The following is a 25,674-nucleotide window of genomic DNA, read 5'->3' as shown; positions in this document are numbered from 1 at the left end:
ATTTTAATGGAATGTTGACTTCTCTCCCAGTATAAAACTACTTCCTAGATTTCTATTTGAAGGCAAGTTGGAAACCAGTGCACGGTGATCAGATGTGAAAGAGTGGCGCGAATGCGTAAATACGGGCTCCGAGATTGGATCTTGCACGGTCGGGTTTTGGTACAAGTAGCCTACAAGGTCAAAATCACTCCACCCCTGGATGTTGGGAAGGGGGTTGCATCCTTGGGACAAACATACCCAATGTGGCTTTTTCAAGATGCCTTGTGACACATTGTGATATGCAAGGTTGTTTTAGCGACCCTATGTCAGAGCCCACACACACACGCGCGCGCGCGGTCCTCACCCCCCCCCCTTAGACCTCTGACTCAGTAGACGGCCGCACAACTCGCGTCTCAATTATTCCCTCCACTGTAGTGCAGAGTCATCGCTTAGACAAGTTTTTACCAACGGCTAAGATTACTTTTGGGACAGGGATGCAATATGGTCCATAGCAATCTATCCTGGTGTCAATATGTCAAAACACCATCATTCATTTTTATAATGCAGCAGATAGTTAGAGCAAAGTCACCGACTGCATTCCATTTACTCAACACAGCGCTGGGAGTCTTTTTGTTTTACGCGGATGATGAATCGCAGACTAGGTGGCACCCCACTGAAGAGCGTGATCCAGAATATATCGATTTTATTGGGCATTATACACTTTTTATGCTAGATTTGCAATATAGGGGTGATTTAGGGGCTTCTGCTGCTCTATGACAAGCACAAAGGGAGATGAACTGCACAGCTGGGTTTTAAACTTATTTCACGTACAGCCTCTTTTATCTCTGCGGTTTTACATGCGGGTTCATACAATGTTTTTTTTTTGTATCCACTTTTTCTCCTTATTTTTCTCCCATCCCAATTTCGCCTTGCCAATTCTCCCTTCAATTCTCCCCTCCTCTGTCTTGATTGTTGCTAGACTACGCCTCCCACTGGTCGGCTGCAGTGAGGACCAAGCCTTGCATCACATGTCCCCTCTGGTACACGAGGAGGCAGCTGTCGCATCTTTTCACCTGCACAGCGCGATCTCTCAGTGGCGAGGAGTAACGCGTGGGAGGCTCACGCTGCCCCCGATGCTTCCTGATTCTGCTGTACAGGCGCACCAACCGACCTGTAGGAGTCGCTGTCCACAACGTCCAATCCCCACCCACCGGCTTTCCCACCCCCTAATACTGCCAATTGTATTAGTATGAACGACCAGCCAAGCCGGTAGCAACGCCGAGAGCTGGGCTCGAACCCAGCATCTCCTGCGTTAGTGGCGAGCACCTTGCCCACTGCGCCACTTAGCTGCCACTGGGTTCATACAATGTTTTAAAGATGAAAAAATAACGACTAAAAAGGAAACAATTCACAACATTAAAAAAAAACACAATACTCAATATAATCTTATATTGAATAATGAAGAAGGGCCTCGGTTAGCAGGACACGCCCACCCTCACTGAAGAACTCGCCCACCATGGCCCCTGCTAGACCTCTCCTCAGGGAGCGTCGCTAGTGCAGCAGTCTAATCACACTCTGCCACAGCCACCATCTTGAAGGAATCAAGCTTCGCCCAGAGGGTGAGATTAATTGGTCTTCACTTATCAAGCCCCCCCCCCCTCATGTTACAAAGCCCTGTTGATATAGGAATATTATGAAGATCAGCGTAGCATAATGATTCCCTAAGTACTTGATCCCTGAGGGTGTCCACTTATACTGCTGATCAGACTTTAGATATAGGCAAAGATATAGGCCTCTGACTTGAACCATGTGCCCTGTATATTTAATGTGTTTGTTTGTTGACAAAGCTTGCTGATAAAAGGCAGTCAGTGATTGGTTAATGCCTGATGAAGACACACTTGGAGTTGAGACGTTGAATCAAATGTATTGGTTCAGATACACTAAAACAGCAGGATGCCATCAAATGAGGGTAAATGTGCTGCGATGTGCGGCGGCAGAAGGGCGGGCGGTCGGAACGTTAAGAGGTTAATACCATGTAGTACCCTGTAGTACTATTTAATACCATGGAGTAACAGCTAATACTCTGTAGTAACATTAGTACCATTTAATACCCTATAGTACCATGTAGTACCCTGTAGTAACATGTAGTACCATTTAATACCCTGTAGTAATATGTACTGTAGTATCCTGTCCTGTAGTAGGGATGGGTACCTTTCACATTTGAACCGATACGGTACCGGTACCTGTGAATCGATACCGGTACCCAACGGTACCTTTTTTCTGTACTTTAGTCTCTAAAAATGTAATTTACCTACCTCAGTCGTGAAAAAAATAATCCAAACTTCAAATAACTACACTTTCGACCGTTTTCGGCTTGCCATTGCCCGGACTGCTTTGTTGTTGAATCAAGTCAAATCCTAGGTAAGTGTATATTGTGCGTGTGAACGTTGACATGAAAAGAAAAAAGGTTAAAAAAAATAATTAAAATGTGTAAAATGATAATTATATATATTTTTTTGGTATCTCACGTGAATCGATACTCGGTAGTACCGACGTGTTTCGGTAGGTACAGATACAGCGCTCAAAACTCAAACCTCTCCTGCTCCTCTACCACTCCTCCACCACTGCACTCCAAACTGATTGTGTGTCTCCTATTGTTCTGGACCGTGCCAGATTTCACACCTCCACTTCCTCCCACAGGCTGGAAAAATGTTCATCTTAAATTTGTATTCGTCCCAAATGTCCCAGCCCCATCGGATTTCTTAGCTTTTTTCACTGTTTACTTATCATGCATTGCAACACTAATATATGGTCAGTACCCCAAGTCAGACTGCCCATATACAAATTATCTTGGGGGTCTGAGGGCAGTAGCCCCCGACCCCCTCCCTGGGGAAGCACTTAAGTTAAGTACTCTGCCTTTGTTCACCCAGCCACCAGCCCCGGAAAATTAACACCTGAATGCTAGACTTAAGTGGCACACAAGCAGCAACAAGCAGCAGACAAGCAGCAGAATTGGTTTGATTTTTGAGCGCTGCGTCTGTACCTTTAAAAGTACCGAATTCGGTACCCATCCCTATCCTGTAGTACTATGTAGTACCATTTAATACCCTATAGTACTGTTGTGAAGGATCAGATTAAACCGAATATATATATTTATTTATGGATATATATTTAATAGTATTTGTATATCGTTTGATATCCCTTGTATATTCCTTGTACATATACACGGAATATCCCTTTATTCTACTACAGCCCATAATAGTTCATTCTCTTATTGGACAAAAGGACCAGGCGCCGGGGACAAGCCCCTGGCGTTCAAGTTCAAAGGTACCGACGAGACATGCCCTTACTAGCCTCAGCTCCGCGCAGGAATACGGCTACCGAAAGCAGAGCGGCACTACTTGTCCACTGTGCATATAAATATGGCGCAAGAAATGTAGAATTCCTCTTAGTCCTTTACCCTTCTACCCAACTAAGTAACAAGACGTGAAGCCTCACCCCACGATACCGCGTGCAGTGTAGTACGGCCTGTTTGGCCTTAGAATAGCAGTGAGACCTCGTGCGAATTAATAGCTGAATTGCCAGAGTTTGGCACCGTATTTCTATTAAGTAATAATAGTCTATTGTGTATGGTGCATCGTTCGGTTAGAGTTCAAAAGTGAGCAGCACCCCCATCGTTTCCTCGCGTTATCTAGAGTCTTAACCAGGTTGGGCAGACCACGCGTGGTGCTTTCATCCGAGGAGTTCTAGGCGAGGACGAGTGGACCTGCACATTGGATTACCTACCCCGACGACTGCTGAGCCTATACGGCATGGAATATCTATTTGCTTTGGTGCTTTGATTTGTGGAGCGGATAATCGCCAACACCGGTGAGTGTTGGATTTACCCCGAGAGGAGCCAAGGTGAGACGGCGCTCAGACCAGACTGAGGTCGCCTCGCTTCTTCTTCGTTGTGGACCGACAGCTACAGCTATCGTCTACAAGAGAGCCCAAGTGTATTCATCTGCGGATCAAGGTTCTACGGGCACTGTGTTCTGTACCTGGACTCTCCCTAGAAATTGTTGACCAGACGGGATACAGCCGACGGCTCTCCTACCCCCCCTACTGGCTTACAACCGGCGGGACCCCTTCAGTATATTATCCAGCTATAATCATTAAGTGACCATCGCTATAATTCCCTAAGAGCCAGGTTGTATACTTGCTTCCTGTGTAACCAGAGATTGGACATTCAGTGTTGATTTGCCTACGAATACTCATTTGCCTTACAAGTGCATTCAAATCATAAATGTAATAAGTAACTATTATATGTACCCTTTGCTATATATTAAATATTTGACTATTACCTTTGTGTGGACCTGATTTCATATGTGGGAAAGTGTTCATCATACTTAGATATCGTGTACTGTATGGCCAGTAATTAAAGTACATAAAGCGGTAGTGGTTTAATGATACCATACTTATCAATACAGTCAGGGAATTGTACCCCTCAGTTACAAGTACCATGTAATAATAATGTAGTATCCTGTAGTAGCCTACTATGTAGTATCATGTAATACCCTATAGTACCATGTAATACCCTGTACTACCACAAAATACCCTAAAGTACCATGTAGTATCCCGTAGTACTATGTAGTGCCATGTAATACCCTGTACTACCATGTAGTACCCTGTACTACCATGTAATACCCTGTAATACTGTATGTGCTTTATTATAGTCTCACCCATTCATTTTGTATTTGGTCAGATTTGACCAGAAACACCACAGATGTACAGAGTTTGAATAAAGGTGAAAGATTTATTATATATGCTCAGATGCCTAGTGTGGAGGAATTCATGAAGCCTTCAGGCAATCAGATCAAAGAAACCATATTTTTGATAGAGGGAGGTTATAAATCGTCCAACTTTGACCGGAACACAACTCGAGGGATATTCATCAAGTATAGCCTAACCACTGCCTACGGGAATGTGTTTTGTTGGCATTGGTGCTGCTGAGGCACAACATGTTTAATAATACATGCGGTTCTGACACACGTGGTACATTCCAGGCCAGAAGAACCTCAGAGGAAGACATGCAGAACATTCCATACTATGCTGTAGCAGCATCGTTTACAGTGTGATTTCAGCTTTAGAAGAAAGAGTAGTGAGCGAGTCCAGTAGTGCATTAGTCCAGTGTACCGTGAAGTTGTTATACGCTAACGCTATACTGCAAATTTACCAGTTTAGGGCTGGGTATCGCCACTGATTTCCCAAAACAATTTGATTCCGATTCACAAGGTCCCGAATCGATTCGGTTTCCGATTTGATTTGATTCGATTCAATGCTATAAATGGTTCAATGAACCCTCTAACATGTTGCATTGTTAAAAATATCAATGTTTACATTAAGAATTGACTCTCAAACAGTTACATGAATGTACTTTTTTTTGGAACATTGGCTTTTGCATATGTCACGTCTGGGTGATGTCTCAGTAAGTGGTTTCATAGATTTGTTGTATTTCCACAATATTTCACCTCCACTTTGCACAGCTTACATAATGGCTTTGCTTTTACCCAGCTCTTCTCTGTCGTCATGTTTTTTAAATCCAAAATGCAACCAGACATCTGCCTTTGCACCTTGCGGTGACTTGCGTGATGCTTTCACTTGATCCATGTTTTTAGACTCAAACACTGATCTGTACACGAGACGACCAGGAAGGTAAATGGCATAACGACAACATTTGGGGATTCCTTTTTTTATTTATTTTTTTAAATCATATTATGAATGGATAATCACTCATTCAAATGAAGTGGGCGAGGGATATATCATTTATTTAGTCATTAATGACTTCATTCCCCCCCCTATGTAAAATACAGTTGATGTTGATGCTCATATTCTGTTTCTTTTTTCTCCATCTGCTGTTTCCAGAGCTCACCTTCACCTGGATCTTCAATGAGTATCCGTCGTTTGTGGTCCAGGACAGCCGGCGCTTTGTGTCCCAGAAGACAGGCAACCTGTACATCGCCAAAGTAGAACCGTCCGACGTGGGCAACTACACCTGCGTGGTCACCCACACCGTCACCAAGACCAACGTTCAAGGCCCGCCGACTCCCCTCGTGCTGCGGGTCGACGGTAAGGGTTGTGAGGGAGTACCCACCGCTCATTTCACATATACATAACAACACATTACCTTTTGTGAGTCAAGCGGTTGCATGGGGGGGGGTTCAGAGTGACGGAAGGCTGACTTGGAGGCGCTTTGTTTTTCAATGACCCTTAAACCGAACCAGGCTATAGCACTCCCGGCCCGGGACATTTGATAAATGTCAGAGCTGAACTGGAAGACATCCCATCAAACAAGGATGGCATTAACAACGTGTTTGGCCTTGTGCTGTACCGCCCTGCCAGGTGTGATGGGCGAATACGAGCCAAAGATCGAGGTGCAGTTCCCGGACATTGTTCCCGTCGCCAAGGGCTCCACCGTGAAGCTGGAATGCTTTGCACTCGGAAAGTGAGTCCCTCTGCGTGTTATTATGCCAGTGTTCAACTGCGCCATTAGCTGTGTGACCTACTGTTGTTTTTAAGCTGCATGGTAAGCCTCGAGGACCCAGACAAAATGAAGTCACAGGCGGAACACTTCACATTATAATGAGCCATTGATGTGCTTTGCATGGCGGCTTTATACAGTCGACAGCGAGAGGCGTAGTTAGGCACTCGATTGGGGAAAATAGGAGCACTCTCAGAGTTGTTAGGCTATTTATACACAAGGAGAAAGCACACTAACTCGTGTTAATAAGCAGAGTCTGTAAAGGGAACGGGCAGATTTCAATTGTGCATTAACATGGTTTTTCAATTAACCGAAGGGATTTAATCTTGGAGTAGGGGCGAGAGTCCCTGTCTGTGAAACGAAACCAAAGTGCGTTATTGATATATCTTCCTTCACGCGTGCTCTCTTGTCTTGCCTGTGTCCCGTGTTATAGCCCCGTGCCAGCAATCAGCTGGAGGAGAGTGGACGGGGTGTCTTTCGGGAGGAAAGTGGACGTGAACAAAGCCAGTGGAGTGCTAGAGATCCCCTACTTCCAGCCGGAGGACGCGGGCCAGTACGAGTGTGTGGCCGAAAACATCCGGGGCAGGAACTCTGTGAAGGGAAAGCTCTCTTTCTATGGTGGGTAGGAGGAGGAGTAGGAGGAGGAGGAGGAGGAGGGGGGAGGGGGGGTTCTCATACATTACTGTACCCTGTACGCCAACAAGGATAATTGGCCCTCTTTGTCTATGCGGAGCACACCCATTGACTCATATTTATTCATAAATCCATTTTTGGTTTGCTCTCCTCCTATCTGTGCACTTTCATATCACGCACCATTGGTAGCTATAGCCTTCACTTGTCTGACCTTATTACCTTATTATCTGTACCTCAAGGTCATCCACTGGAATACAATACAAGCTAACTTGTGGCTGGAAAATCGAATTACTGATGCATTTAAAACATTAATGAAAGTTCTGGAAACAGAGTTAATCAGGAGCTGTCTGTGTTTCTAAATACCTCACATTCTTTAACCCTGGCCCTGAAAACAATGTATTTTGTACGATATTATTCAATGTATTTATTTTGCATTTGTTTTATGTTGTAGCGCCTGTAACTTGAATGTATGTTTTAAATGCTGCTGTCATGGCCAGGTCTCTCTTGCAAAAGAGATTCTTAATCTCAATTACATATTTGAATTCAAGTCAAACAAATTGGTTAAATAAAAATAAAATACATATTTATCCTGTATCAGAAATATGTCTGCGATATGACCATAGCTATCCAGTTCCTCTCCAATTATTTCAGGAATGAATGGTTTCAACTTATGGACAGTTTTTCCCTACCAGTCAAATATTAGTGTCAGATATTTCTTAATGTCCATTTGAACTTGGTTAGAGGACCAGACTTTTTAAAATGTAAATGTACTTATACATACTTGTGTTTGACAGTTTACCAGACTCTATTTAAATGGTCCAAATTGTGGTAAACCCCACCCCAAATGCCAATAATTATTTAGCAACTGCTCCTGGACACAATTCTGTTTTCTACCATATCATAATGGTCTCAAATCCTCCACCCATTGTGTTGCAGTCTTCACATTTCATCGAGAAAAAAGAGAGAGTGATGGAGAGAAGAAACCCACAAGGGAGGTTCTGCGCTACCAATCATAAACGTAAAATCGCTGGCCTTATAAAAGTTGGTCTAGTTCACCCCCCACCCCACCCCACCCCCTCAACAGAAGTTATATTTGTTGTCATGCATTCTGTAGCTTTTATTAGGATCCATATATAACTGCATCATATAGTGGAATGAGGTAGTAAATTAGGCTATTAGCAATAGTTCATTCCTGACAGGTCTTTATTGTGCTGGAGCCTAACCTGGGGCTCTGCTGCACACACTGATTTATACTCCCTCCTCCAAGCAAGACTGGACTTATGGTCCATTTGCTGAGAAAGCTTTTAATGGCCCCCGAATGAAGGATTCTTTATGGTTTCTCTCTCCCATTTATTTGACTGTTTATGCATTTGATGATGGCTGTGCACAAGGCCCCCGCAGGGGATGGGCCCTGATGAAAAATCATCAAATTCACATTTGATGCCTTTGATATGATAATAAAGCAGTTTTTTGTATCACTACCTGTAGGAAGGATGAGACACTGAAGATAACCTGTAGGTGGGGATGAGGATCAAACACGAGAGATCCTCATTAAAAAATAAGATTTACTATAATGGGCTCTGATGAGTGTTTAACCCTTGAGTAGTGATTTTGTTGCTCACCCCAATGTTCACTGGTCTGGTGGACACACAACATTATTGGACTTTTAAAACAATAAACTAACAATTAATGTAAAAAATTAAATACTTAACAGATGTTAACTATCTCAATACATGTCGGGGCAACATGTCGGGGCAGAGCGGTCGTCTGGTAATCAGATGGTTCCCGTTCAATAAAAGCGCTGTATATAAATACAGTCCATATTTTGCAGTCTAAGCAATCTAGACAGCATACACTGTATGGTTAATATTTGCCATCTCACCCCTAGGTAGATAGGGGAAATTGACCACACTCTCTCTCTCTCTCTCTCTCTCTCTCTCTCCCTCCTTCTCTCCTCTCTCTCTCTCTCTCTCCTCTCTCCTCTCTCTCTCTCTCTCTCTCTCTCTCTCTCTCTCTCTCTCTCTCTCTCTCTCTCTCTCTCTCTCTCTCTCTCTCTCTCTCTCTCTCTCTCTCTCTCTCTCTCTCTCTCTCTCTCTCTCTCTCTCTCTCTCTCTCTCTCTCTATCTTTCTCACTTTCCCCCTTTCTCTCTCTCTTTCACTCTCTCCCCCTTTATCGCTCCTCCTCTCTCTCTCTTTCTAACATACACATGCACAAACACACTATCTCCCCCTCTCTCTGTCTCTTACTACCACTCATACGTCATTATCCAGATGTCTCTGTACATCATACATATCTATAATTCATATTATGTATGTCAATGCTCCACTTGTTTTATCTACTCTCCTGTATAAATACTTTGTTAGCTCATCGTTCTACAGAGATCTAGGCTATAAGGCCATTGCTGTAACGCCGGGTCTCTCCATGTTGCAACATGTCATTCTGTCAGTAAACTCTGTCCGCCCCTGTGAATAATATCTGGTCAAATTATTCCACGTCACCCCTGCTAGATCAAATTTATCAATACAAGTGCTATTTGCTTTTTTTATATATATAAAATGTGATGTCTGTAAAAAAGAAAATGCATAAAAAGAATCCATATAATCAAGACATGAATGAAATATAGGGCGGCTAGGTGGCGCAGTGGGCAAGGCGCCTCGCCACCAATGCAGGAGATGCTGGGTTCGAGCCCAGCTCTCGGCGTTGCTACCAGCTTGGCTGGTCGTTCATACTAATACAATTGGCAGTATTAGGGGGTGGGAAGCTGGTGGGTGGGAATCGGACGTTGTGGACAGCGACTCCTACAGGTCGGTTGGTGCGCCTGCGCAGTAGAATCAGGAAGCGACGAGGGGCGGCGTGTCCCTCCCACGCAGACCCTCGCCGCTGAGAGATCGCGCTGTGCAGGTGAAAAGATGCGACGGCTGCCTCCTCGAGTACCGGAGGGAACACGTGATGCAAGGCTTCGTCCACATTGCAGCCGGCCAGTGGGAGGCATGGCCTAACAACGTTCGAGACAGGGGAGGGTAGAATTGGACAATACGAAATTGGGGACGGGAGAAAAATAGAAAAATGGGGAGAAAAAGTAGATTAAAAAAAGACATGAATGAAATAAATAAACATTCGAGAATTAGAGAATAGCAGGATCCCTGTGGTTACTTTGGCACCAAAGTCGTGCGGCCCTCTGTGCCCTATCTCTCTCTCTATCTCTCTATCTCTCTCTCTATCTCTTTCTCTCTCTCTCTCTCTCTCTCTCTCTCTCTCTCTCCCCCTGCATTAGTCGCGTGGGAGTCGTGTTTCTCCCTGTGTGCTTTAAGTCCCTCTCGTCTCTTCCCTCAAAGCCCCCGCTGCAGACTGGCGGGATGCCAAGTGATAAAAATCTGTAATCTCATTTTAAACTCCCATAGACGGGCGCTTGCGGGACATCCATCAACTCTATAGAGGAATCAGGGAATCAATATGGGGGGATCTGGTGTTTGCAACACCCGACCAATGCTGGCACGGGAACAATAAGCCCCCTCCCCCCTCCCCTCTCTCTTTTTCAATTTCCCACTTAATTGCCCTTTCCTTTTATGAAATGAGATCATGTTTAAGCAGTCGGGATAAGTTTGAATAGTCCCGTGGAAGATCCGATAGACGTGGAGCAGTAGCCTTTTCGCCGGTGTCTTCCACTCTTGCGTTATGTTTTCGTATCTCTGGCAGTCTCATTTGTAATATCTTCGAGTGGCTGTCATGTGGTATCTGTTTTTAGACGGTAATATATTTTTTGTGCAGTATTGTTTGCCTGCTTCCCAGTGCATTCATCATACTGTTTTCTGCATTGTTAAAGGAGCACAGAGGGAGAGGGCGCTTGTTTTCCAATAATGGAATAATATCCAATATTTCTTTCAGGCGGAACAGTCTCTTTATTCCGCCCTTTTAAATGTTCATTGAATTAGTCTGAATTTTGTCTTTGTTGAGGGAACGCACACTTCAGACAATGCATTCAGAAACCCTCTCTGCTATAGAAGATAAGGAATACCCGCCGCAATAATCAACATAAAACAAACCCTGAAGTATTTTTGGCCAAAATAAATACTATTGTGGTCTTTACTCTTCAAAACGTTTATTTTCTAGCGTCTAATAAGTTGTTTTTCGTTTTATTTGGACTGCAGGAGGAAACAACAGGCTCAGGCAGGACTGCTTCTGTGCCAAAAGGAATGATTATTTTCCTCACTCAGAGATGTTTTTTTTTCAGAAACATGTAGACGTACCCATGATGAGTGTGTGCTCAGAGAGAGAGGCAGGCGAGGTGACATACGCACAGAGCCATCCAGCTCTCCTTGACCCTCCCCACACACAGTATTTATATGGTGGCTCGTAAAGGACATTAATCTCCCGCCGTTGTTGCCAGAGATAAGGTGCCAGTCATTTACGTGGCACCGGGACCGACGTCGTAAATATACAGTAGTTTTTTTTGCTGGAAATTGGGGGACTTTTCTAAAGACAGAAATTGTGAATGTCCAGGTTCCGCTGGTGTGAAGAAATACTAGCCCCTTGGCGTTTTACCCGTCAGAAATATTGCATGCTCTGTAAATCACACTCTTGTGAAAATACCGGGCATCAAACAGGAACGGAACTAATTTAATGACGTATCTGTTACCTTTCCATTTTACAGTAAATGGTTTCAGGAGAGGGGTTATTGAACCTTTCTCCCATTAACCTTTTACAGGTGTTTTCTTCTTCTTTTTTTCTTTTTATTTTCTTCCAAGCAGGGGTCAGGTTTGGGTTAATGGGAAGTAGATTGACGATCGGTGCACTTGGTTGATTCATTAATGAACTGCTTGCTCGGTTGCTTCATCGATTTATATGCTAACTGTAACCCATCTGTAATTCCTAACCGCTGACCCGGTCATTACCGGTGAGGTGCGGGTGGTATGTTATTATTTTTTTATAATTTTTTTTTTATGTGGTATGTGACTGCAACACTTATTTTTTGTATTCCTCCCAGCTTCCCCTCACCTGATGGAGAAGCCTGAGGACGCCCAGAAGCCCATCGACGACACCCTGGTGTGGGAGTGCAAGGCCAGTGCCAAGCCCAAGCCATCCTACCGCTGGCTGAAGAACGGAGAGCCTCTGGACCCCTTGGAGGTGGGGAACGTTCGGACAAAGCAGTTCATCCGATAGGGTGGGAATCACCCCAGGGTCAACACAATTCGATGTGATTGTGATTATTGGGGTCACGATTTGACTATCAAAACGATTTAAAACATTTGTATTTGTTTTCCTTTCAATGTGATCCACCGTGAAGCTGGAATGTGATCTTAATTATTTTTTACTCCAGTTCACTGCATAATACCTCCAAATATTATTGTTACACTGGTTTAACATGGTTAAATATGGAGTGAGTGGAATTTACTTTAGTTAATGTTTGGAGTGTTTAATTTAGCACACAAGAAAATAGCACATTCAAAAGTCAGAGAATCAAATATTGAATACTACTGACTTGTATCTAAGAGCCTGATTGTAGAATGATCAATATGCTCTAACGATCGGAGCAGAGGTGCAACCCTGAATACATAAAGAGGAAGAGTCATGACACCGTCTCAGTTACAAAGAAATATATATTATAGATTTTTGGGTCTATTTAGGTATTTCAATTTTCATCAGACCCAATGTGATGAAGGTATCACATCAAGCCTGATTAAGGCCTTCTCATTAGGCATTCCCCCTGCTTTGTACCCATTTTAGTAAATGGAACACTGCAAAAATGTAACCTTTTCTTTGCGACATAAACACTCTTCTCTCTTTCTGATTTAGAGATTTGTGTTCAACGTGGTCACTGTGGGTAGGCCTGTCTCTCCAATCAATGACATGCTGCCCTGCTGTGTTGAAATCAACAAAGTTACTGTGATACATGAAGATGTAAATGTAATGTAGATGTTAATGTAATGGAGATATTAGTGGCTACTAACCCGATAACTCCTAGTTGAAAGCACACCAGTTTGGATCTGCTCACAGTAAACAGGGACGCCTCTGATTTCATTACTACTTGGTAGTCTGTTCTACATTGCTGAGCTTTCAATCCGTCCAGAAGGTTACAGACAAGAATGCACACCCATACCCAATTGTTATCATTAGTCATTGGTCTATTTCATTATTATTATTAGTAGTAGTAGTAGTAGTAGTAGTAGTAGTAGTAGTAGTAGTAGTAGTAGTAGTAGTAGTAGTAGTAGTAGTAGTAGTAGTAGTAGTAGTAGTAGTAGTAGTAGTAGTAGTAGTAGTAGTAGTAGTAGTAGTAGTAGTAGTAGTAGTAGTAGTAGTAGTAGTAGTGGTATTGGTATTATGTAGATATTTTGTAGCTATCATGATTTGCTACGAAACAACGTTCAGCCATCTAAGGCAGTGGTTCTCTGTGTGAAGGACCCCCAAAGTAATTCTTATACATTCTTTCATTGGGAAAACTTGTAAATACAATTTTAGTGAAATGTAACTATTCCCCATTTTTAGGGAGACCCTCTGGAAATAGGGCGGAGTTTGAGAAAGGTCAACTGAGTAGTGCGCACATAGAAGCGAGGCGCATCGCATGGAGCAGGCAGTGCGTCTCGTGCACCATGCAGTTCGCCTTTCCATAGGAAACAAGGAAAATGCCTTGTATGCGACACAAGACAGACAGTACGGTTGTATAGCAGAAACATGTGAAAGTAGATTTTCTAGCACAGCTGTGGCAATATTCAGTTTCATAGGGAAGATAATTACAGATGTCTGGACCTTAGTGTCCTCACATGTAGCTATGGCACTAACACACACAGCATCCCAAACTAACACAACCTGGCCCTGATTCTAGTTTCCTTTGGTAAATATGTCTCCATCATTTCATGGTAATGAAGTTATTAAAAACAAATGCAGGAGTTTCCCCCCAAAAGATAATAATTAAGCAGCTTTCCTTTTGAGCTCCGGCCAGCAGCTTGTTTGGTCAGTCGGTCGGTTGGTTGGTCCACAGACATGTCCCCACCTTCTAGCGGCCACAGGTTTCACCCTAGGAGGCTGCAATTGGGCATGGAGGTTGTGTGTGTGTGTGTGTGTGTGTGTGTGTGTGTGTGTGTGTGTGTGTGTGTGTGTGTGTGTGTGTGTGTGTGTGTGTGTGTGTGTGTGTGTGTGTGTGTGTGTGTGTGTGTGTGTGTGTGTGTGTGTGTGTGTGTGTGTGTGTGTGTGTGTGTGTGAATGCATTTCATTCTGAATTCTGTTTTTGTTTTGTTTCAATGGGAACTAGTTCAAAGGCTATAAAACATCATTCATATTGGAGTCAACAGAATGTCTCCCAAGCTCCCCAACCCCATTTTAACTGTTTAAAGAGTAACCAGGCGCCATCAGTCTGCATGTACATGCTGTGCCCTGCAGTGCTTCCAAGGTCAGAGTGAGCAGGCAGTGACTCTGAATAACATATTGGAACAAGATAAAACTCTCCTGTTGGACAGAGGATTAAGGAGAGACAGACTGTGTAGGCCCAGACCCCAGCAGTCCCCCTTCTCTGATCATCAGCATCTATTATTCCCTTTATGCTAAAATACAGCTTTGACTACAGCCTGGTCTCTAGATTCTACATCTGAGGAGCCTTTCATATCCACACAATGTATTTCCAATAAATGGATAATAATATATATATATATATTTTTACTTACATTTTTATTTTCAGTTTCTTGATTTACAAACAAACATCCACATACAACAATACAATTGGCGGTCAAAATTATAAAAGACAGTACAATACAATTCGACAGATAATAACTAAAAGATATAGCTGATAGTAGAAAATAATATCAAAATCAAATGAAGAGTTGACCTAAAATAAATTAACTAAAGGGAAAGGGGAAAACAAAAAAACAAAAACAAAGAAAAGAGATAAAAGAATAAAGTGACATGGGTTATTTGGTACCTTCATAGTTTATTTTCATTTCTATTTCTATTTCTCTTCTTGTCTCCTTTTCACTCTCCTGTGATGTCGTTTCTTTTCTTCCTATACTCTTCCCACTTCTCCCCTTTTGACTCAAACTTCTCGTCTTGTAGCCTCAGCCTATGTGTGATTCTCTCCATTTCCTGTATCCCCCCCACTATCTCTGTCCATTGTTCCCTCGTCGGTGCTTCTACTCTATACCACATTTTCGTCAATGCTTTCTTGGCTGCTACTAGTAATATCTTAATCAAGTATTTGTCTTCCCCCTGAATTCCTTCCTGTGTTAAGTTCCCTAAATACAATACTTGGCCTGTCTGGGGTATTTCATATCCTACTATTTCATTTATTATCTCTCCTATCTCTTCCCAATAGTTCTTTATTATCTGACATCCCCAGAATATGTGTGTGTGGTTTGCTATTTCCTGTCCACATTTTCTCCAGCATGGTTTCTGTGTTGGTGTATAGTTGCCCTGTATTTCTGGTGTTATAAAGAATCTAATTATGTTTTCCCACCCAAACTCCCTCCATATCCTTGACCCTGTGGCTGTGTGTTGTATCTTACATATGTTATACCATTCTTCTTCTGTTATCTCCTTCTAATTCCTTCTCCCACTTTTCCTTTATATATATGGTTGTGATGTCCTTGCTGTCCATTATTGCCTGATATAGTGCTGATATCCCCCCCTTCCTTCCTTCGTGTGCTTTTACCATTATCCTAATTATCCCATTCTGATCTTTGTCTTTGTCTAGTTGTATTTCCTTGTTGTAGTAGTCTCTAATCTGTCTAGTCCGAATCTTTCTTTCAATTTTTGTAGAGTCTGGATCTCCCCTCCTTCTATCATTGTAACATATTGCTGTTATGCCCCCCCCCCCCCTCTCCCATCTTTTGAACCCCTGATCTTCTATCCCTGGTTTAAATTAGTTGTCGTGCGTTATCCATCTCAGTATCTTGGTTTATTTTTCTAGCTTGTATTTCTTTACTATCTTGTTCCATATATTATAGTGAATTTGGTAATTGGGTCTATTAGTTGTTCCTTTCTTCTGTATAGCTCCCTGTCTCCTATTAGTGCCTGCACTTTGAGTCCCTCATTTTTTGTTTCTATGTCTTTCCATTTGGCTTCATAATTCTCGTTGCACCAACATTCTACTATTATCAGCTGTGCTGCGTAGTAGTAATCTTCTAAACTGGGTATTGCCATTCCTCCTTTCTCCTTTGGTAATTGTAGAGTCACATATCTGATCCTTGGCCTTTCCCCCCCCCCCCATATGAATCTTGATATCTGTTTATTCCATTCCCTGAACTGGCTTTGTGGTATTAATATAGGTAGAGCCTGAAATAGGTATAGTAACCTTGGTAATATATTCATCTTTATGATTTCGATCCTTGAGCTAAAGTCTAGAGGCATTACTGTCCATCTTTCTATGTCTCTTTTGATTTTCTGATTAATCTGTGTATAGTTTGCATCATATAGTCCACCCCTCTTGTAATATTCACTCCTAGGTATCTGATCCTGTCCATATCCCATTGAATCTTGTATTTTTCTTTGATCTCTATCGTTGGGGTGTAGTTCAATGTTAAGGTCTGTGTCTTCGTTACGTTAAGTCTATACCCTGAGTAATATCCGGATTCTGTCAGTAAATCCATCAGTGTCGGGAAGCTTGTGTCTGGTTGTCTCATACTATCACATCATCTGCGAACAGTCCTAATTTATGTTCTGTTCCCCTTATCTCCACCCCTTTGATGTCCTCGGTCTGTCTAATTAGTTGAGCAAGTGGTTTGATGAATATATCGAAGATCGTCTGCGAAAGACAACAACCCTGTCTTGTAGCCCTCTCTAGTTTGATCCGGTCCGTCAGGTTGCCATTTACTTTAATCCTTGCCGTTGGTTCTTGATATAATGCCCTAATTGTTTTCATCTCGTTTTTGTCTAGTCCAAATTTCTCTAATACTTTATATAGGAATATCCAGCTTACACTGTCGAATGCTTTTTCTGCATCCAGGCTAACTAGTACTGCACTTCCTCCTTCTTTTTGTATCTCCTCTACTATCTGCACTGTCTTTCTTATGTTGTCCTGTGTTTTTCTTCTTTTAATTAATCCGGTCTGGTCTTCGTCTATAATATCTGGCATAAATGTCTCAAATCTTTTGGATATTATCGATGTATACATCTTGTAATCTACATTAAGTATGGACACTGGTCTGAAACTACTACATAGTTCCTTATCCTTCCCTTCCTTTGGAATCGTAGTAATTATGGCTTCTTTCCATGAGGGTGGCATTGTTCCTTTTTTCATTGTGTGTCTAAATGCTGCCTCTAATATGGGCCTCAGTTCCTGTCTAAATGTTTTGTAAAATTCCGAAGGGAATCCGTCGCTACCTGGTGACTTATTGTTCTTTGCTTTACTGATCGCATTTCCCACTTCCTGTTCTGTTATCTCTGCATTTAATATTTTGTTCTGTTCCTTTCCTATCGATGGTAAATCAAATTTTTCTAAGAATGTCTATCTCTTCTTCTCCTGCCGCTTTCGGTTGTGTGTATAGTGTCTTATAGTATTCTACAAATGTCTTCTCTATTTCAGCTGGTTCTCTTAGTAACCTGTTTGTGTTTGTGTCTTTTATTGTGTGTATTGTATTTAGTTTATGTTGTATTCTGATTCGTCTAGCTAAGAGTCTGGTCGCTCTCGATCCTATTTCATATGTCTGTTTCACATATCTAGCCTTTTTCTCAATTTCTGTCAGTAATTCTTTGTTTATCTTTTCTCTAACATCTTTTACTTCCCTAAGTGTATCTTGGTTCTTTGAGTTTTGGTGTTTTTTCTCTAATTCTTTCAGTTTCTGTTCTGGTATGTCTCTATTCTGGCCCTCTTGAGTAGTGCTGCCTTTGCTATAAATTGTCCTCGTATTACCACCTTCATTGCATCCCATAGAATGTTTGGATCTACCTCTCCGTTATCATTTTCCTCTCTGTATCTTATTATGTCTTCTTTTACTTCGTCTACTAAGCCTTGCTTAGCCCTGCTTGCCTCTTACCTTCTCAGCACTAGTGAGTCTAAACTTCTTAACGTTAAGATTCCAGCTAGTTTAAGATGCTGCATCTTATGTTTTACGGAAACATGGCTGAAACCAGCGACTCCGGATCACAGCGTCTCTCCCTCGGACTCCTTCACCGTCTTCCGAGCGGATTGCACGAAAGCCTCCGGCAAGAGCGTTGGCGGGGGGGTCTGTCTCCTTACGAACAATGGCTGGACTAGCCCCGGGGAGGTAAAGGTACTCTCCCGCTCATGCTCCCCGGACATGGAACATCTCTCCATTCTATGTCGCCCTTTTCACCTTCCCCGTGAGTTTACTGCGGTCATCATGACTGCAGTATACATCCCTCCACAAGCAAACACCGTCAGGGCCCTGGCGGAATTGGCAGAGAATCTCAACAAGCACCAGATTAAACACCCGGACGCAGCCATGATTGTAGCTGGTGATTTCAATCAGGCAAATTTGAAGAAAGTGATGCCGTCCTTTTTTCAACAGATTGCCTGCTCCACCAGAGGAGGGAACACACTCGATCACTGCTACACCCCATTCAGAGCCGGCTACAAGGCTGTACCGGCTCCGCCGTTAGCGGGAGCTACTAGCACGTCGGATCACAACGCCATCTTGTTGGTCTCTGCTTACAAACAAAGATGGACCGACCAATCAGAGGCCAAGCTTCAGGACGCTCTCGAGGGCGTCGACTGGAATATGTTTCAAGGAAGCGCCAGTGACGTCAGCGAGTTCGCGGACACCGTTGTGAGTTTCATTACAACACTGGCTGATAGTATTGTCCCCACTAAAAAGGTCCGGGTCTTCCCTAACCAGAAACCGTGGGTAGATAGTACTATCAGAGCAGCTCTGAAATCCCGCACTACTGCCTACAACCTGGGCAGAGAGTCGGGAAACATGGAGGAGTACAAGGCTACAGTCTATACTCTGCGCAAGGCTGTAAAACTTGCAAAACGGACATATGCTGATAAACTGGAGACACAAATGGCACAAAACGACACAAGAGGCTTATGGCGGGGACTGAGGACAATAACTGACTACAAAGTCAGCGACCCCTCAATGGGGAGCGACGACGCCTCTCTCGCGGACAAACTCAACTCTTTCTACGCTCGGTTTGGTGTAGACAGTGGCGCCGCTAGCTCAACGGCTAGTTACGTCACTGGTGCGCCGGCTGTTGTGGAGGGGGGGGGGGGGGGGCAACCGCAGGGGGACGGGGACGCTCTCTCATTGACGGAACACAATGTGAGAAGAGCATTTATGCAGGTGAACACCAGAAAAGCTGCTGGCCCAGATGGTATAACAGGACGCATACTTAAGTCCTGTGCCAACCAGCTAGCCCCTGTGTTCACCGCCATATTTAATCAATCCCTGGCGGAGTCAGTGGTCCCTGCCTGCTTCAAGATGTCTACCATCATCCCTGTACCGAAGAAACCCTCCTCAACATGTCTCAATGACTACAGACCGGTGGCACTCACCTCTGTGGCCATGAAATGTTTCGAGAGGCTGGTCAAGGATCACATTTGTGCCTCCCTCCCCAGTGATATGGACCCTATGCAATTTGCATACAGGCCAAACAGGTCCACTGACGATGCGGTCTCCCAAGTACTGCACAGCACCCTCTCTCACCTTGACCGCCAGAAGGGGGGCTATGTGAGACTGTTGTTCATTGACTACAGCTCAGCGTTCAACACCATAGTCCCCACCAGACTGGTGGACAAGCTGATCGAGCTGGGTCTGAGCTCCGCTCTGAGCGCCTGGGTACTGGACTTTCTGAGTGAAAGACCCGAGGCGGTCAGGGTGGGGGGTCAGACCTCCAACACCATCACCCTGAGCATCGGGTCCCCCCAGGGCTGTGTTCTGAGCCCCCTGCTGTACTCACTCTACACACACGATTGTGTGGCCAAGTTCAGCTCCAACTCCATAGTGAAGTTTGCGGACGACACAGTGGTGGTGGGGCTGATCTCGGACAACGACGAGAAGGCCTACCGGGAGGAGGTTGAGGTACTGGAACGCTGGTGCCAGGACAACAGCCTGCTCCTGAACATTGGTAAAACCAAGGAGCTGATCGTGGATTATAGGAGAGGACAGCAGGAGACACACACACACCACTGAGGATAAACAGGGCTACCGTGGACAGGGTGAGCAGCTTTAAGTACCTGGGGGTCCACATCTCAGAGGATCTGACATGGACAACACACATAGACTCAGTCGTAAAAAAGGCGAAGCAGCGCCTCTACCACCTGAGACAGTTAAGGAAGTTCAGAGTATCTGGGAAGATACTCCAGTCCTTCTACTCCGGAGCTGTAGAGAGCATCTTGACTGGAAACATCACTGCCTGGTATGGAAACAGCACTGCACAGGACAAGAAGGCCCTACAGAGAGTGGTGCTCTCAGCCGAGCGTACCACGGGTATTGCACTACCACCCCTGCAGGTTCTATACAACAAGAGGTGCAAATCCAGAGCCTGCAGAATAATGAAAGACCCACACCACCCCAACAACAGCCTGTTCATGCAGCTGAGGTCAGGCAGACGCCTGCGAACCCCAGCTACTAGGACAGAGAGACTTCGGCTCAGCTTCTTCCCCCAGGCCATCAGAGCCTTGAACACCGAACTCTCCACACACAAGCACACATGAGCACACACACGACACACACACTGTACATGCTCACACACTAGCAGCCACTTTAACATGAGTAAGCACACACTCATGCTGCACACGCCCACACTTATGGCCACTAAGGAAAGGTCACTTTAAAAATAGTATAGTAACAGTAACAGTGTATTGCACTACCATAGGACCTAGCATGTCCTCCATGCTCTGTAAATAACTTATGTACAAATACCGATATGCCCTACTATGTTACTTGTTTATTGCACAATGTTGTTTTATTGAATTCTATTGTATGTTGTTACTACTGTATTGCACATCGTTGCGGGCAAGACCACCCGCATTTCATTGTATACTTGTATGCCGTGACAAATAAAACTCTTGACTTGACTTGACTTGACCTCTCTTAGACATTGAGTCCAGCTACTTTAAGATGCTTCATCACCTCTCTTAGCCACTGAGTCCAGCTAGTTTAAGATGCTTCATCACCTCTCTTAGCCACTGAGTCCAGCTAGTTTAAGATGCTGTATCATCTCTCTTAGCCACTGAGTCCAGCTAGTTTAAGATGCTTCATCACCTCTCTTAGACACTGAGTCCAGCTAGTTTAAGATGCTGCACCACCTCTCTTAGCCACTGAGTCCAGCTAGTTTAAGATGCTGCATCACCTCTCTTTGCCACTGAGTCCAGCTCGATGGGTGAGGATACTTCCAGTGAAGAAGGATCAGTCTCAGTGCTAGTAGATATATTGTGTTATCTGGAGTTTAGTTCCAGAGAGATTATTTTCTCCTTATGTTGAAAATAGCTATGATAGAGTTTTAAAGATTTAACTCCAGTAAGTGGACAGGTTAGGACACAACACAAATGGCTGAGCCAGAGATTCCGGAGAAAGACTGCATCTGTCACAAACGGGAAAATGTTTAGAAGGTTTAGCTTTTGAAAAATGCAGGCGATACAGAACCTTCAATTTAATAAGTTTGTGTCGCGCCCCAATTGATTGACAATTAACAATGCTTTGCCACCCGTAAATCCCCCTCCCATGCCAATCGTATGATCTCTAGTGATTATGTAAATTTGACAAGACATCATCAAAATATATTGCGCTCCTTCTTTTTTTTTTATCAACTTTTTCTCCCATTTTCAATTTTTCTCCCATCCCAATTTCGTATTGTCCAATTCTACCCTCCCCTGTCTCGAACGCTGTTTGGCCATGCCTCCCACAAGTGGGCAAGGCGCTCACCACCAATGCAGGAGACGCTGGGTTCGAGCCCACCTCTCCGCATTGCATTCAGCTTTGCTGGTCGTTCATACTAATACATTTGGCAGTATTAGGGGGTGGGAAGCTGATGGGTGGGGATCGGACGTTGTGGACAGTGACTCCTACAGGTCGGTTGGTGCGCCTGCGCAGTAGAATCAGGAAACGACGGGGGCGGCGTCCCTCCAAAGCGCAGACCCCCGACGCTGAAAGATCGCGCTGTGCAGGTGAAAAGATGCGACGGCTGCTACCTCGAGTACCGGAGGGGACTCGTGCACCTACCTTTTGAACTGGGATAGTTTAGTTTAGATCACAGTGTCGTATTTTACCGGACCTAGAACATGCTTTTGGTAACGATCACAGTTTTGAGTTAAAATGACCCCCTCCCCCCCCTTGATGATTTTGTGAAGACACATATGTATGGTATATAACTTTGATTTGGAAGTATTTGGGGTTTCAGGCGAGCAACCCGAACGATTTGGGCATAGGCCTATTGCATATAACGCGTCATATCCCGCGATCTATAAAAAAATACTGGATTATTTTGGAAAGGGGTGATGTTTAGCGTGTAATGAGCTCAGCCGCAGTTTTTCATGTCTGGTCATTTATAGCATGGTGTTATTCACGTCAAAGTAAAACAAAATAAAAAATATAATTGATATTCTCCTTTGGTTCATTACAATTGACTCAAGCCTAGTAACATACACAATATTTCTGACACTGGGAATACATTCCCTGAGATCCATACATGTCCCTAGATATCATGAACATGCAAATGGACCTTGTAGAAGTGGAGCAATCTTCCATTTACTTAGGTATGTATTTTTAGGCGGATTTTCAGAAAATATGGCTAGGGGTTAACATTACACCATGCTAGGGTTATTAGAGAAAACAACAGAGCATCAGATGTCAATAGACACAAGCTGTGTTCCATTTATACCCAACTGGTCTTTTCTGTATCCTTGGGCCCAATAATATACCTGGGCCCTCATTCATCAACCTGACTTACGCACAGATTTGTGCTTAACCTGTGCGTACGATCATTTCTAAGCAAAGAGTGGGATTCATCAATTTCAACTTGAACTTGACTCCGTGCTTACGTGTACGCACAGGTCAGAGCACACTTAGCTGACGCCCAGTGGTAGAATATCGTTACTACGCATAAGCACTCCTCAGTTCTGCAGGCGGAAATAAAGACACTGGCGCGTGTTCTGTATGACCCCGTAATCCATTATAGTTCATTGTGAAATAGCGATATTAGTGTAATTATTGTCAAACCCTAAATAGCATGTGGAATAGGTCTTTCTCTCCGAATGAATGCAGGTTTATATATATAGTAGGGATGTCCGATATTATCGGCCGACCGATATTATCGGCCGATATTGGCGGTAAAATGTGATATCGGAGAATATCGGTATCGGTTTAAAAAAAATAAAAAACAATAACAATATTTGTTATATATATATCCAGTGAAATTATTAGTTACCTGAAATTATTCAGTTTTTTGGACGGGGAAACCCTGCATATATCTGTATCGGTTGATATCGGTATCGGAAATTAAGAGTTGGACAATATCGGAATATCGGTATCGGTAAAAAAGCCAATATCGAGCATCCCTAATATATAGCGTTATGGGGTGCACTGACTGCGCTCGCAGGAACTGTTTTCAGAGATAGCATCAGATAGGGATGAATGAGGGGCAGTCTAATTGCAGAGAGAACATAATATTAACTAGAGTCCACTACCCGAGACACCTCCTTCATTTGTACCGCAATTTGGGACCCAAATTGGAGCTACGAGCTTAAAAGCTTTTCCGTGCTTATTTGATCAAGGTCCAGCTGCAGAGCCGGAGAGACAGACAGCAGAGAGACAGACAGACAGACAGATAGACACTGTTCCACAGTGTGTGTGTGTGACCACTAGTCTCCTAGTAGAGACCCCCCCCTCTGGACCACCTCCCAGTAGAGACCCCCCCCTCTGGACCACCTCCTAGTAGAGACAAGTTTTCTGAAATTTATGTTTATATATGCAAATGAGGCACTTCCCCATTAAATATGTGGACATTTATGGATGCAATAAGGCAAAATGAAGTAAAATGAACAACTAAATGTGTGTTATTGACGTTTTATTGTCACTAGTTTCATAGAAGACATGTTTAGGAAGCAAAATATAACAGAATCTCAAAAAAGGTATATTTGCCTATTCACCTGCAGTGTCTCGCCTTAATCCTCATCTTCGTCTTCTTCCTAGAGAAGTCTCTACTAGGAGGTGGTCCAGAGGGGGGGGGGGGGGGGCTGAGTCTCTACTATTAGACTAGTAGTCACACACACATGCACGCACGCACACACACACACACACACACACACACACACACACACACACACACACACACACACACACACACACACACACACACACACACACACACACACACACACACACACACACACACACACACACTGTGGAACAGTGTCTGTCTGTCTCTCTGCTGTCTGTCTCTCTGCTGTCTCTCTCAAAATAGTATAAGTGCTATCTTGGCCCTGAGAGTTGCTCTCCGGCTCTGCAGCTGTACCCTCTCAAATCAGCACGAAAAAAGCTATAAGCTTATAAAAAGATTTAATATGCTAAACTTCGTTTTAAATTCCTTAATTCACTTTTGTTTATTTCATAAAGATTTTCCCGACATAATGATACCTGCCCCGACCAGATCCGTGACTCTGTTGCGATACAGATGAATTATCTACCCAGAAAGCTTATAAAACAATTTAATATGCTAAACTTTGTTTTTAAATTATTTAATTCACTTTTGTTTATTTCATAAGGATTTTCCCGACATAATGATACCTGCCCCGACCAGATCCGTGACTCTGTTGCGATACAGATGAATTATCTATAGTATATAATAGTATTATAAAGTGGCTATCTTTTATGCTGTAGATCACTGCTGGTATGTGGTGCAGAACCTTTATTTCAGCGGGGACTGTAGTATTTATTTGACGTTACTGTACAATATATGTGTATTAAAAGACGGAGCTGTCTTTTATTGTATTATAATAATTATTAATATTAAAAATAAATTAAGAAAGGCATTCTTATTCCAGCATGCATTAATGACACTAACGGGCAATGGCAAAACAGTGGTTGATCTTTATTAGTGTTTGCGGTGTCCAGGCAGCAATGGTCTTTTAGGAAGTTAATAGGTATAATATCCGACAGTGTACAACACCCTCGGTTTAGTCCATTCTTCCACATTTCATGGGGGTGTCCATTACCGTATATGGTTAATCGGGGCGGTTCTGGTGTGCAAATACTTAAAACAGTGCACGAGCTCAAACGTAGGATCAAAGTCATATTCATCATGACAGGTGTGCGTAGAACCTGCGTACGCACGTGTGGTGAATCCCGATTTTCCTGTGCGTACACTGATTCTACATTCTGTGCTTACGTGTGGAAATAGAACATATTCTACGCACACGTTGATGAATGAGGGCCCAGGGCCCAGGGCCCTCATTCATCAACGTGTCTTACGCACAGATTTGTGCTTACCCTGTGCGTACGATCATTTCTAAGCAAAGAGTGGGATTCATCAATTTCAACTTGAACTTGACTTAGTGCTTATGTGTACGCACAGCTCGGACCACACTTAGCTGACGCCCAGTGGTAGAATATATTATTACAACAAGGAAATGAGCTTCTGTGCATAATAACACTGGCAT

The 25,674-nt window shown here is 43.5% G+C and overlaps 1 protein-coding gene across 1 annotated transcript in view; it reads left to right on the top strand.

The window, feature by feature from the left end:
• The window catches only part of LOC311244596 (contactin-4-like), a gene marked incomplete at both ends in the record, with an annotated part of 367,297 nt that overhangs the window by 201,587 nt on the left and 140,036 nt on the right, over positions 1 to 25,674 (top strand). Inside the window, 4 exons of the mRNA XM_084334191.1 lie at positions 5,884 to 6,087; positions 6,361 to 6,463; positions 6,933 to 7,117; positions 12,118 to 12,257. Coding sequence (XP_084190317.1) covers positions 5,884 to 6,087; positions 6,361 to 6,463; positions 6,933 to 7,117; positions 12,118 to 12,257 — 632 coding nt within the window. The remainder of the gene's footprint in view (positions 1 to 5,883; positions 6,088 to 6,360; positions 6,464 to 6,932; positions 7,118 to 12,117; positions 12,258 to 25,674) is intronic.

Source organism: Notolepis coatsorum (assembly GCF_963971535.1).
Source record: "Notolepis coatsorum genome assembly, chromosome: 17".
Lineage (NCBI taxonomy): Eukaryota > Metazoa > Chordata > Actinopteri > Aulopiformes > Paralepididae > Notolepis > Notolepis coatsorum.
Note: the sequence above shows the minus strand (reverse complement) of the source record. Positions and strands in the feature narration are given on the sequence as shown.